This window comes from Daphnia pulicaria, chromosome 1 (assembly GCF_021234035.1).
Source record: "Daphnia pulicaria isolate SC F1-1A chromosome 1, SC_F0-13Bv2, whole genome shotgun sequence".
NCBI lineage: Eukaryota > Metazoa > Arthropoda > Branchiopoda > Diplostraca > Daphniidae > Daphnia > Daphnia pulicaria.
The window spans coordinates 14,314,201-14,327,921 of NC_060913.1; the positions used below are offsets into that span (position 1 = coordinate 14,314,201).

The 13,721-nt window shown below is 39.4% G+C and overlaps 2 protein-coding genes and 4 long non-coding RNA genes across 7 annotated transcripts; 5 read left to right on the top strand and 1 right to left on the bottom strand.

Moving 5' to 3' along the window:
• Positions 1-332: 332 nt before the first annotated feature.
• Positions 333-2,184, bottom strand: LOC124336276 (brachyurin-like). Its single transcript, XM_046790026.1, has 11 exons — positions 2,086-2,184; positions 1,844-1,991; positions 1,721-1,770; positions 1,541-1,653; positions 1,276-1,445; positions 1,105-1,200; positions 968-1,038; positions 851-883; positions 748-789; positions 578-691; positions 333-509 (listed from the first exon to the last, which is right to left on the bottom strand). The coding sequence occupies exons 1-11, from the start codon at positions 2,125-2,127 to the stop codon at positions 453-455; spliced, it is 936 nt and encodes a 311-aa protein (XP_046645982.1). The 5' UTR covers positions 2,128-2,184; the 3' UTR covers positions 333-452.
• Positions 2,185-3,405: 1,221 nt separating this feature from the next.
• Positions 3,406-4,853, top strand: LOC124336456 (glycine, alanine and asparagine-rich protein-like). Its single transcript, XM_046790280.1, has 6 exons — positions 3,406-3,542; positions 3,631-3,674; positions 3,751-4,020; positions 4,092-4,226; positions 4,300-4,395; positions 4,498-4,853. Exons 1-6 carry the CDS (start codon positions 3,509-3,511, stop codon positions 4,735-4,737), a joined length of 819 nt encoding a protein of 272 aa, XP_046646236.1. The 5' UTR covers positions 3,406-3,508; the 3' UTR covers positions 4,738-4,853.
• Positions 4,854-5,304: 451 nt separating this feature from the next.
• LOC124338101 lies at positions 5,305-7,712 on the top strand. Its single transcript, XR_006917658.1, has 3 exons — positions 5,305-5,499; positions 7,037-7,193; positions 7,269-7,712. It is a non-coding gene; the product is annotated as an uncharacterized LOC124338101 (long non-coding RNA).
• Positions 7,713-7,719: 7 nt separating this feature from the next.
• LOC124338188 lies at positions 7,720-9,328 on the top strand. The gene is made up of 3 exons (XR_006917692.1): positions 7,720-8,360; positions 8,787-8,893; positions 8,968-9,328. It is a non-coding gene; the product is annotated as an uncharacterized LOC124338188 (long non-coding RNA).
• Positions 9,329-10,218: 890 nt separating this feature from the next.
• Positions 10,219-11,594, top strand: LOC124338095. The gene is made up of 3 exons (XR_006917657.1): positions 10,219-10,318; positions 10,427-10,758; positions 11,142-11,594. It is a non-coding gene; the product is annotated as an uncharacterized LOC124338095 (long non-coding RNA).
• A 123-nt stretch (positions 11,595-11,717) lies between these two features.
• Positions 11,718-13,529, top strand: LOC124337955. Of its 2 annotated transcripts, XR_006917595.1 has the most exons (5): positions 11,718-11,956; positions 12,055-12,178; positions 12,373-12,614; positions 12,705-12,848; positions 12,951-13,529. It is a non-coding gene; the product is annotated as an uncharacterized LOC124337955 (long non-coding RNA). The 2 variants fall into 2 exon arrangements; XR_006917593.1 differs by having other exon boundaries at positions 12,055-12,614.
• The last annotated feature ends 192 nt before the right edge of the window (positions 13,530-13,721 follow it).

Consider the following 13,721-nt stretch of genomic DNA (forward strand, 5'->3'; position numbering starts at 1 on the left):
ATTTCATTTGCAATCATGTAAAGAATTTTCATTTTCTATTCTTTTCCTGGAATTGCGATCGTTAACTTACTTTAACTCAATTCAGTAAAGACCTAATTAAATACTTAATTTTCTATTTTTGAAATCCATCGCATTCGGATTGTCATTTCATTAATTATATCACAGACTAAGAGGGTTCTTAGTCTGTGATTTATAACTGATCATTAATGTAATATAATTTATTATGTAAAGCTGGAAAAATGTTTCGTCTGTATTCTAAAGCCAAAGGTTTCATTTTTTAAAGAAATCCCTGCTGAGTGTGTTTAAGGAAAAATAAGAACGACGCGTTGATATTTTAACGATTTGCCAATGGAAACTTTTTTTTTTTTTTTTTTTTTTTTCATCGATTACATGGATTCGTAATATCCGGTTCGAACAAATAGCCGAATCCGCAATTTTCTTTAAAGATGTTTTTAAAGAACCAAGCCAGTGATGCTGCTGATCCAGGGCAGGTAGCTGGAAACGCGAGCCTATTTGATTTGAAAGAGGACATTTTGTTTTAAAACAAGTTATTGATCTGAAACTATTGTCATCGTACATATCCGTCGGGGTCTCCGGATGCGCATATAGGGGATGAAATGAAGGAGGTAACACCGATCTGAGTGTATTGTCCGTTGGCGTTAATGACGCTCAAGGCAGAGCCACTGTCTCCCTATTTTGAAAACAAAAATTGGTTTCTTTCACTTTCATATTAAAGTGTTCACTTACGTTGCAAGTGCCAGAGTTGGTGTCAGTGAAGGAAGTGCAGATCTAATATTTAAAAGAAACAGCTATTAAGTAATCATGAAAACCTAATAATTCTCGTTATTACTATGTAATCTCCAATGATGAGAGAGCCGTAGGACTGAAAATGTCAGAAAAAAATTAAATTTATTATTAGTATTTTCGTATTAATTTAAAATGTGTTGAGTCTTATTTGAGATGCTACGTTTTGGCATTCAGCGTTGGAAATGACAGTGACGGTAGATTTCTGCAATGTCGGGCTGATACCACCGGGTCCTTTCAGAATAAATAATAATTCACTTTTAACAGAAAACTATATTGCAATTTAGCTTTTAAATTTACCATCGACAGGCTTTCCCCATCCGGCAATATGGGCTTCAGCGCCAACGTACAAGCTGGTGTCAGTTGGGTCTTGGAGGCAAATGGGGCGGACGAGATCTGCAAGAGTTCATTCGTATTTAGCCATATAATTCTCGAGTACAATTTCGTGATCCCAATCCAATTCCGACTCACCTCCGCTGATGTCAACGGGAGCTGGTAGCTTGATGAGAGCAACATCTCCGTTCAAAGTAGTGAGGTTCCAGTTGGGGTTGATGTATATCTCAGTTGCGCGGATCTCGAGACGGGTTGGCTCGGGGACCTTAAGATTGTGAGCTCCCAAGTAGACATCAAAGTACAGAGCACTAAGGTACATAAAACAAATTGTTTTAGAGACAATCTTATTGACATGAGATCCGAAAAAAGTAGGATTTGTAATACGATTTTGCTGTGCGCTTACCCATCGGCGCAGTGAGCGGCAGTCAAAATCCACTGATCGGAAATCAGGGAAGCAGTACAGAAAGATGCACCGCTGATGAAAAGAGCAACGACCCACGGGAATTCATTGGGAGTCTATATAGTCGATTAATTGAATAATCATGAAAATGCACGATGTATACGCTGAACGATTTATACTTACAGCTTCAGCTCCGTTGATGATACGGGCGGGGTTGGCTACACCGCAAGCGGCTGCAATCAAGTTTTTAAAACACAATTAAAATTTGATAATAAAAAAACTATTGCGTTGTGTGTCGTTACTCACCACGGAAGTCCTTGGATTCACGGGTTGCCTTGTGTCTCAAGGGGATCTCTTCAGCACGAGGGATGTGACGGGGAGCGGTAGGATCGGCCCATTTCTCCTCGATTTTAGACCAGTTCCTCTCAATGGGGAGAAGAACTTGGCCCATAGACTATAGAGAAGTGAAAATTCAAGAGATTAGATTTGAGAAAGTCAACAATTTATTGGGCCTACTTTAATTAATTTAAAAGTTCTGTCAAAAATACCTGAGCAAAGACGCAAATAGCGAGACAGAGAATAACCTTCATTTTGACGTTTAACAAAAGAATGCCTAGTTCATACAGCCTCGGCTTTCTGCTTAAATAGCTCGTTAACGATCCGCATCATAGGTTGAAACCATTCGATTCTGCGATAAAGAAAACCCGGATTCACCTGTCAAAATTGGACTTCTATCTAGACCTTGGAGTTGAAAATGGAAACACATGACGTCCGAACTAACGTATCACAATACGTTTGTTTATTTTCTGACGTTTATTTTAAACAAAAACATGCATCAAGGTATTTTGAAGTTGGCAAACAAGCTTTATCGATAACAAGTCTGGTTTCATCAGCGTGTTGTGACCATAATATTGAAACACTTTCTATACTTTTCCTGGAATTGCGATCGTTAACTTACTTTAAATCAATTCAGTAAAGACCTAATTAAATACTTAATTTTCTTTTTTTGAAATCCATCGCATTCGGATTGTCATTTCATTATTCAGACTTATTAATTATATCACAGACTAAGAGGAGTCTGTGATTAACTGATTATATGCATTACGCCCATTACGCCGAAGAACTTGGGAGTGCGTCACCGCGCTGGGAATTCCGACGTTTCGGACCCTACCATTTTGGCCCCATACCTTTTCGGCCTTTTTAAACAATTTCGAATGCCGTCCGAAATGCCATACATCCGGTTGTGGCCATGTCGATTTCAAGGATTACAATTTGTCACAATGGAGAGAAGAGAAATTAGCAGTATTGGCATTCTTTACGCAACAAACGTTCAACCCGTGGAGTCCATAATGTCAAGAGACAATTTAAACAGTTCTACCCCGTGCATGAATGGCTATCTCTAATTGAATGCTGCAAATAAAGTGACCATATCGTTATGCGTGGCAATATATAGCCATAGACAATATGGACTCATGCGTGAAAGTAGGAAAAAGTTAAGGCTTCGAATTTTAATCACAATAAAATGAGATATAGACTGGTTACTGTATAATGACGTACCGATAGAGAGAGTTGCTGGAGACTCACGGTGCGGAAGATTGATTTTTACCCGACCGTCGTGGGCGTTGCCGCCATTGTTTGTCCTTTATAGGTGTGAGTTCGTCCGATTCAATGTAAAGGGTACTAGTCTAGTCTTAGTAATTTTTTTAAATTCCGTGTCATCAATAGCCGTCAGTGACTTTGCGATTTTTTTTACTTTATGGTACTGTGGCGTGGTCATAATGAGGGCGAAAGTTTTCTAATAATTGGGATTAAAGGACAATATACTATTGAAACGGTCTACGAAGTACTACCCGCTTCTAGATGAAATAAATAGCCCAGGAAAGTCTTGATTAATCACCAGTCAACTTTCAGCAGTAGCTCGAACAAGTTAAATCTTTCCGGATTGTTTTAACTCGAATTCAACTTGCAAAAATGAAATTCTTCGTCGTATTCGTTGCCGTTATTGGTAACTTTAACTAAATAATTATCAATTTAGCTTCTATCGTCGAAAATTTTTAAATAATACAATCAATAATTATTTTTATAATTTGCAGTTGCTGTGTACGCAGCTGAGGAGCAGGACAGCTCTTACACCCGGGTAAGTTCAACACGACTTGACCGACAATCACGTCCAGTTGAATAACCTCAAGACAAAAATTAATTGGATTGATTAGGATAAGCGCGGTTTTGCCAGCGGCGGATATGGTTCCTCATCTGGTGGATCGAGCCACGGAAGCGGATCCAGCGGATACGGAAGTGGAGCTGGTGGAGCTGCAGCCATCGCCCAGCAGGCGGCCAACCAGGCCAAAGCGGCCCAAAATGCCCAGGCCGGCGCTGCTGCCCAAGCCGCCCAACAAGCGACCGCCCAACTTGCCGCACAGGCCACTCAAGCCGCCCAGCAGGCCCAGGCTGTTGTAGCTGCCAAACAAGCCATGGCTGGTCAGGTTAGTACAAATTCTATAATTATTGAAATTTTTTTCAATGATAACATTACAAAATCAACTAATGGATTTAGATCTCCCAAGCCGCTCAGGCCGCCCAGGCCGCAGCTCAAGCTGAAGCTTCATTGGCCGCTCAAGTTTCTCAGGCCGCCCAGGCCGTCGAGGCAACCAATGTCCAAGCCCTCCAACAGGCCCAGGCCCTTGCCTCGGTACCGATTCGTTTTTGTTTTTCTAATAATTGGGGGGATGACTTACCTGGTTAACGATGAACATTCTTAATAGGCTGCCGCTGCTGCTCGTGCTCACGCTGCCACTTCCTCCTCTGCCCTTCAGGCCGTCCAGTCTGTTGTCAGTGCCCAGTCCCAGATGGCATCTCAGGTAAAAGTCAAACTTGCTTATTTTAAAATTGTTAAAAACAGTTTTAAGGCTAATAATGAATACTTACATGATGTAATTGTTATGTGATGGGAACCGGTCCAGGCTCAGTCCAACGCCCAGCACTTGGCAGCCAAACAACAAGCCTCACTTGCCGACCTCGCCGCTGCCCAGCAAGCCGCCAACAAGGCGTATGCCGCCGCTCAGGCCGCTCAAGCGTTTGGATCCGGAAGCTACGGCGGAAGTTCCAGTGGAAGCTATGGTGGAAGCTCGAGCAGCAGCTACGGCGGCACCTCCGGTGGACGCTCTCTCCCCATTTTGTGCGGTGGCAACGGAATTTGCTAATCCAATTGCAGAAATGAAACATTTAACTTGACAGATGATGATATTGTGTTGGAAAACGTAAACGTTGATCGTTTCCGTTGATTACTGCAACAATACATATATAATCCTAAAAATGATTTCTCAACGAATTTTATCATCAACCACAGTTATTGTCCTTCATATAATAAAGCAAATTTTAAAAGAACCATGTGGTTCTTTCTTGAATTTATCGTTAACTGATGGTGGCATTTTCTGGGCATTATTGAAAACACATACACGTGTAGTTTTGGAATGTCGTTCTAATATCAAAAATTCTTTGTCACACGGAAGCGCCTTGAGATTGACTGGACGAGTTCAGCCGAAGAAAACAACCTTCACTCTTGTAGTTATTTAACAAAAAAAAAACGCTTTCCGTTGACCATTGTACACAGTTACACACGTTAAACGCCGCGTAATTCTTTTCACGTTGTTTTTTTTTCCCGTACCGCGCCATGTATGAGTGACTAACATCTCACACTTTGACCGCTAGGTGGCTTCCTTACTGCAACAGCTCTACAGCTGATTAAAGCTGATTAAAGCTGTTGTTCATGTTCGAAAGTCGAAAATAATGATTCTAGATTCTTTTCATGAATCGCCATTTTTTCCTTGTGATAGCCTATTTTCATTTCTGGTGAAAAAAATCTCATCTCTCCAATGCCATGATAAGTTTAGAATGCATTACATTGTGATATCGAAAGTTTTAGCATAATATTCTGATAGATGAAAATCATTCAAAACGAAATGGTATGTTATTTTTAGCGTGGGTGTGGTGTATGGCAATCCGTTTTGCTTGTAGTTATATTTTAGGAAAAAGTCTAGTTTAGTGACCTAAATCTACACTCTTTTGCTACAGAACAACACCCCAACACTACACTACTACATTGGTAAACTACACTATCACACTAAATAAGCGCACTACATTACTGCATTACATCACTACACTACATCATAACACCAAATCACTATACACTCACAGTAAACATTACAGAAGCTACACGCAAAACCGACTTTTAAAACAATTTTACATGAACCTAAATCTTGATTTTACGATTCTTTACTTTAACCCTTAAGATAACTGAAAAAGGAGACAAAAATTAACCATTTAGGCATTTACATTTACATCAAACCAATTGATTTTAACAAAATTCCAAAGTCTACTAATTTAAAAAAAATATTGTTATAAATTCTTAACTGATGAAGAGAGGCAGACATAACAAATGTACAACTAATCAAATTGATTTTAACAATATTCCCCAAGTTTTTTAACATGTACCTTTAACTAAAGAACAGGAATTGCCCACCACATTGCTGGACGAACAAGCTCATACTGATTTTTTTTTCTTTTTGTTAGAGGGGCGTTTTTTTGCGTTGTCAATTTTTGTTTAATACGCAAAGATGGGAAGGGAGATCAACGACAAACGAGAAAGCTATTTAAGCAAAATATTCAAATTTATCTCCCCCAGCCTCTTTTTCCAGAACTAGTAAATCGACTTCTTCGCCACCAACAGCGTTGCCTAGTGAGAATGTATTTGTTCCCATTTAGAATTTCACTGGAAAAAAAAATCGAAATAACATATATTTCGACGACTGCAATTACTTCCCCGGGATTTCTTTTTTTGCATTTGAATTTTCAACTTAAAAAATGTACATTGTTTGGAGTAATTGTAATTTAAAGGGGGGTAAGTAAAATGTTAAATTTCGCTATTGTCAACATGGCAGCGCTGCAAATCGTCTGCTGATCACCCCCATTTGATTTTTGATATTAGCGAGGTAAAGACCTCTTGTCTTGATTTGTTTAAAGTTGAATTCTAATTATATTCTTCTACTTTCTTGTTTCCTACAGTAGTTTAATTATTAGCTACACCAGTTTTCTTAGTAATTTTTCGGTAAAGTTGAATTGTGTCGGTCGTGGTGATGTGGTGTTGTGATTAGGTAGTGTAATGTAATTAAGTGTAAAATGTAGTGTTCAATCATCGATGTAGTGTGGTATTGTAGGGTGATACTGTTAGGTGATATTGTGATAGTGTGATGTTATGCCGCTGTGTTGTGGTGTTGTGCTGTAACAAAAGAGTGTAGATTTAGGTCACTAAACTAGACTTTTACCATATTTTATTGGAAGTAACTCTCATCTGTTAGCAAATATTAAGAACTAGAAATTCAGGGAATTATGAGTGTAAATTCAATATAATGCATGCATTTTGAAAACATTTCCCCATCTGCACTCATTTCAGATTGCTTGCATTGGAAATTGATTTTAAAAGTTTATTTGTCTTTATTATAGGTTTACATGCTGCTGTTACACCTCACTGAATCTCTTAACATTGAAGCCCTTGCCAGAAAAAGTTCTTTGTAGATGTCTATATTTTGGACAGTGAGATATTCTAAGGTTCATTCGTCATTCTCTCTGGTATCTGAATCATCTACAATGGATCATAGCAGTAAATATATTTGATAAATTGTTACATGAGATTTCTCTAGAATAAGCAAGAATTTGTACTTATTTGTTTAATTAGAATGGTTTATTGCCGAGTCAAAAAACAACAATTCACTTCATCGAGAGACCCTCTAACACTTCGAGGACCATGAGGGCTACCTCCAAATATGAAGCAAGGCTGTAGTAATTATCTTCGACAGATAATTAAGACCCCACTTTTCACAGGAACAAAATAATGTGCCGTACGCCAATTAAGCCATGCCCTTCGCCGTCACAAACTGCCACCTCTGCGCCGACTGCTTAACCTCCTTCACCTTTCTGGATGGATGGATCCAAACTTCCACCACGGTCTCCCAATGTGTCGAAACTGTTCAAACCGCAACCGTCGCCAACAGTGATGAACGATAATCTGGATTCAAATGGACCTTCATTTCTTAATTTGATTTTTCATCTGCAATCCAACCATTCCCAAGCTATTCGCCATCCAGCCCCAGCCGAACGTGCTGCCCCGTGAGCGACCTATTCTGATGCCATTATGCCTTCCGGAAAAGTATCAAAACGTCAAAGTTGCCCAATACGCCTCGTTTACAACAGACTCACCTGAATAGCTTATGAGTATAATCGACGTAAATGAAATAGCGACCTGGTTCTGCAACAGTCTTTCCACGCTCGTCGACACAGTATTTGGGGATATCGATACGAAATCTCCAAAAATCTCCTCTAAAACCTCAGTTAGCCCCAAAACCCAGCAGCGGCCGAATCATTCATGGGTCAAAACTCTGGATTAGATTCTTCTACGGACGTTCCGCCTACCGAGGAGTAAAACGCTGAGCCATGTAGGCCTACGGCTCATTGAATCGTTCCCGCTGTGGTGACACAGGCAGCTTGGAATCCGGTGACGCCAAAATTAAGCCACGTCATTCTAGCAGATTCTAGTAGTGCCAGCGACTATTATCGCAGCGGCAGCACTGGAAGTTCGGTTACTTTTAAGTCCACACAAGACGGAATCTATTGGTCGCCGTTCCGGTGCTCTTCGATACAGTCAAGCACCGACCGTCAAATCTGGAGGAGTTAGTTACAGCCTTTCTAAACTGCCCTCACCCGGTGCTTCCCTATCACCCGCTTCACCTATCCGAGGAGTATTTGATTTCAACAATGTGGATCCTTTTGGGTATGAACTGAACTTGTCTGAAACTAGCTCTTATGTGAGTCATCACTCTAGGACTCTTGGACTTTTGAATCTACCTAGAGTTCCTTTTGGTTTTCCTTTTGGGTATTTTTCTTGTTGCAATTTTCCCCTTTGTACTCGTTTCAGATGATTTTCATTAATGTCAATGTTAGATTGAAAATTTGAGACATTGGCCATGTCTTTGTTAGGTACTATAGTTTCATTAAACAAAACCAAGAAACATTTTTTTTTTCAAGTAAATGGCTATTACAAGATTTGTATTAAGCTTAATTTTAAATGGTACATCTGTTAATATTTCTTAAGTTTTAAATTACATAGTGAATAATGGGGAATATCCTTCACAGGAAATGGAAATTTGTTGTATTAAATGATCATGTGATACTATAAGTTAACAAGTCTTTATTTCAGGTTTACATACTGCCGTAATGTCATACTGAATCTCTAAGATATTAAAGCCATATTCAGAAAAAGTTCTTTGTTGCTGTTTAATTTTTGTACATGGAGAATATGCCAAGGTAATATCCTCAATATCGTTTTGTAAAGAAAATTAAACATATTATAACTAATGTCTTTGCATTCTCCTTATCAGGTCCATTTTTGCTGCCATGTGTTCTGTATACTGTTAAACTGAACTGAAAAAAACCCTTTTTCAGGTTTTTCCCTCACTGATTTAAAATCAATCAGATTAACCCCTCAGCGTTTTGCCACATCCATTGGTGGAAAATAAAAATATACAGAGTTGGATTAACCCCGAAGCCGGTGCCGGTGTTTTCCTGGAGTCTGTGGTGCTTCACTGACGAGTTAGGCCCCTTCAGTGGTCGCTTCCGTCCGCTGTGACACACCTGTATTCACTCACCTCGGGATAATGACCAGGTACCTGTTAATTTACTTAGTTTCGTAGATTTTCTACGAATTCTACGAATTAAATCAACCTACTTGATTCAAACTCTGTCTGTGTAATAATTCCGAAATCAGTCCCTTCTTGCTAGTCGCAAACGAAGTGCTAACTCTTAACTTTCCTTTTTCTAACGCTTTATTACAGCCTTTGATCATTTTCAGCTGTCAAATTACGTAGTCGATTGTTGTAAAGTACTGGGTAGCCAAAAATCGATTTTTTACGACTTTGGATATCAGTTTTCTTGTGAACAAATTTATTCCACTTAAAAATTTTCTGAAAAAGTGGATTAGTTTAATTTTTTTAGCTCTCCACCATGAATTAAAATAATTATAAAAGCCGACTGTCCTTCAAACGGTTCGAAATGGAAGATTTATTCATTCACAGAATAAACGAGCCAAATGACTCAAATGTAAATTGGTTTAAAGTGACTTTAAAGCCATAACCATTCGGTAATCATTTTGATATTGGTTATTGCAGACCCATCCCCAGTAACGTCAACATACAGAAGGAAAGGCCAGTTTGCCCTTCAATCGAAGGTCACGGAGAACATTACGTAAAACGCTTTTTTTGTGTTTGGTGTAGAGGTTGGGTGACAACGGGATATAACCATTTGGTATTCATTTTGATATTGCTTGTTGTAGACCCATCCACAGCAACGATAACCTTCAGAAGGAAAGGCCCGTTTGCAAGTCTTTTACTTTCGAAGCCTCGAAGGTCACGGAGATCTTTACGTAGAACGTTTCATGCAGTGGTTTAGAGGTCGGGTGAGAACGACACGTGTTGCGGGTTGCATCATTATCAAGCAGGTGCAGTTGCCGCAAGGCTTAGTAGGTGAATCAGGGTGAGAAAAAAACGTATAAAAAGAAGGAGAAAAAGCAAAAGAAAGTTTCTTTTTCTAAGATACTCGCTCAACTGGTTTCTTTAAGAAACCAGTTGAGCGAGTATCTCCGACACGGCTACAATCCGCTACATCCGCTACAACTGCTGTGCACTATCTGCCCTCAGCTACCTTCCTCATCGTATTACCACTATGCAATCATGAGTACATGTATGTTTTTTACATGGAATTATGTAGTAATGCTACTTATGACTATTTGTTAATTTGCCAGTTAATTTTGAATACTAATGTTTAAATTTACTCATTGTTTAGTTAACTATGGTGTCGTCCTGCCGTTGTGTGTTGCATCGTTGATGGCTGGGTCGACCATTGGTGTTCCGATGTCTCCTGGGTATGGTGAATTCCAAACTGCAACGCCGCCGCCTTACTACACATCAACAACATACGCAATAACCGGTTACTACACCACCAAGGTTCCAGACTATTACACCACAACTTTTGATGCCCCGAGCTGCATCACCAAAGTGTCGTAGTACTTCACCGAGGCTCGCAATTACTACACCACTAAGGCACCGGAATATTACGTATGCTGCCGCTGCCTACTACACCGAGGCTCCTAATTACTACAAAACCCAAGCGCCCAAGTACTACACTTCAATTTCTTTCTTTCTTTATTTTATTTATTTCTTTATTTAACTTAAAGTTAATTGTAGTTTTAGTTAAAAGAGCACGAATTTTTAATCGATCTTTCGAGGAAATGTTTCGTTAATTAAAATAATCGATCAGTATCATTTCCTATGAATATGGTTGGAGGTCATAGGGAACATTACGTAAAACTGTCATGCAGTGGTGTAGAGGTTGGGTAAGAATGACACTTGTTGCATCATTATCAAGCAGGTGCAATAGCCGTAAGGCTTGAGTGGTTTATCAGGGTGAGGAAAAGTCGTATATAAGGAGAAAAGGTGTTAGAAATAAGTTGAGTTAGCATATTAGCATTATTTTTATGTTCAAATTATTTATTATCTAGTAAGCTATGGCGTTGTGCTGCTGTTGATTGTTGTCTTCAAATACCAGACCATCGAGGTTCCAGAATATTACACTACAACTTATGCTGCCCTGAACTGCATCACCAAAGTGCCTGAGTGCTACACCATGGCTCCCAAGTACGACTACGTGCGCTGCCCCAACTTGCTAAATCGGGACTCCTAAGTATTACTCTGCTTCAGTTACTACATCGAGGCTTCAACTTACTATATCACCAAAACTGCTGAATACTATACCGAAGTGCTAAGTACTACACCACCATGCTAGAGAATATTACACCACAACTTATGCTGTCCTAGCTACTACTCCGCAGCCCAGGTTTATTATACTACACCGAGCCCGATTAGATCACTATGGCCCTGGAGTACTACACCACAACCTACGTTGCCCCAGCTTACTACATCGTGGCTTCCAAGTACTACACCACCAAGGCACCTGTGTACTACACCACTACGTGTGCTGCAACAACCCACTACATCGAGACTTCAAGTATTACTCTGCTTCAGTTACCACACCGAGACTTAAACTTACTACACCACAAAAGCGGCTGAAAACTACGCCGAAGCGCCTAATTACTAATACTCTGCCCGAAGCTACACAACCGCAACTGAGGTGGCGGAGTACTTCGTAGCTTCGAATCACTACACAGCTGCTTCTTCGTACTACGTTGAACTAAAATACTGAACTGAGACTTCAGTTTTACTACACCACAACCTACGCTTCATCTAACTACTACACCGAAGCTCCCAAGAACTGCACCGAAAAGGTCGAATCGAAACGTCGTACTGCATCGAAAACGTACGGTGCTCAAGTTTACTACACTGATGAATTCTCCAAGCTTCTACCAGTGCTTCTGAGTAAAACATTCTTGAAAATCAAAATTTTTTATTGTCTAGTCGATAAAAGGAAAGAGAAAGGCGAAAGGAAATAGTCGATAGATCATCTCCAACACGGCAATAGTAAATGCAGTGCACTATATGTGATCAACTTCTTTGTCGTATCACTAGTTCGCAACCATGGGTAAATATTTTGCTTTTAAATAGAATTGTAAGTGAGCTCTACCTTTTTTTTTAACATGCTAGTTGTTATTACATATTTATGTTCAATTCATTGTCTATTAAACTATGGCGTCATGCTGCCGTTGTGTGTTGCATCGTTGATGGCTGGGTCGACTACGGGTGTACTGATGTTTCCTGTGTATGGTGGATATCAAGCGACAGTAGTTAAAGAATAGTACACTTCGTCGCCGCCTTACTACACAACGTCAACATACTCAACACCACTTACTACACCAAGAAGCTCTTAAATACTACACTATCAAGGTTTCAGAGTACATTAAGAAAATTATGCTGCCCCGAGCTTTTACACCGAAGTCTTACTCTGCCCCGAGTCACATCACGAAAGCGCCTGAGTACTAGACTGAGTCTTCCAAGTTCTACACCACCAAAGCTCCAAGGTACAACCTTTCTACGTCTCTCTACGCTACGCTTATCTCCGCTTTTCTAGCTCACCATACTGATGCTCCGAATTACTTTTCTTCTCACAGCTACTACACCGAGGCTATAGCTTAATACTACACCGAAGCGGTTGAATACTACACCGAAATTAAGTACTGTACTACAACCTACTGCAGCCCACTATTTGTCATCAACTGCCTTCTTTATCGTATTAATTCGCTTTCTAATCATTGGTAAATATTCATTTTTATTTCCAGTTGTGAGTCAATTCATCTCATTTTTTATTGTTGATAAGAACAGTAAATTTTCAAATTGTTTATTGTTTCATTGACTAGATAGCGCTGATGCTGATGTGCTGATTTTAGGTTGGGTTCATCACTGGTGTAGTGATGTCTCCTGGATGTGGTTGATGCCAAACCACTACACCGCTGCCATGCTACACAACAACGAGGTCTTCAAGTACTACTGATGTACGAGGTCTTCAATGTGTCAACGAGGTCTTTAAGTACTACTGATGCCTCCTGGATATGGCTGATGCCAAACCACTATACCGCTGCCATACTACACAACAACGAGGTCTTCAAGTACCACACCACTGTAGGACGGAATACTACAAGATTTTGTATGCTGCTCCTGCCTACTACACCAAGGCCCCTAATCCCTTACTAGTCGTCTACTGAAATATTATGTCTGTTTTGTGTTTCATCCGTGTAGTGTATAATTCAGACTATTTGGTGGTGTTCTGTTTCCCAATGTGGTGTGTTGCAGCTCACGTTGGTGAAAGTTCTTTGAGATGAAGTTAAAACTGCGGTTGTCTCGAGCGAAATTTACTGTATACCTGAAACTTAAATCTAATAACATGTTGAATTTTGTAACTTAATTGCTATTTTATCTCACATGTATGAAACTCGTTAAAAAATACAATTATGCAATCAGATACGAAAACTCAACTTTTATAAATTTACATTTTAATTTAAAAAATAATTAATTCAATATCATTTCTATTTTATAAATTATTATGAAATAATTTTAAAATATTTTTTATTAAATATCGAATTAAATAAAATTTTAATTGAATTAAATAAATTTTATTAACAAAATGATAA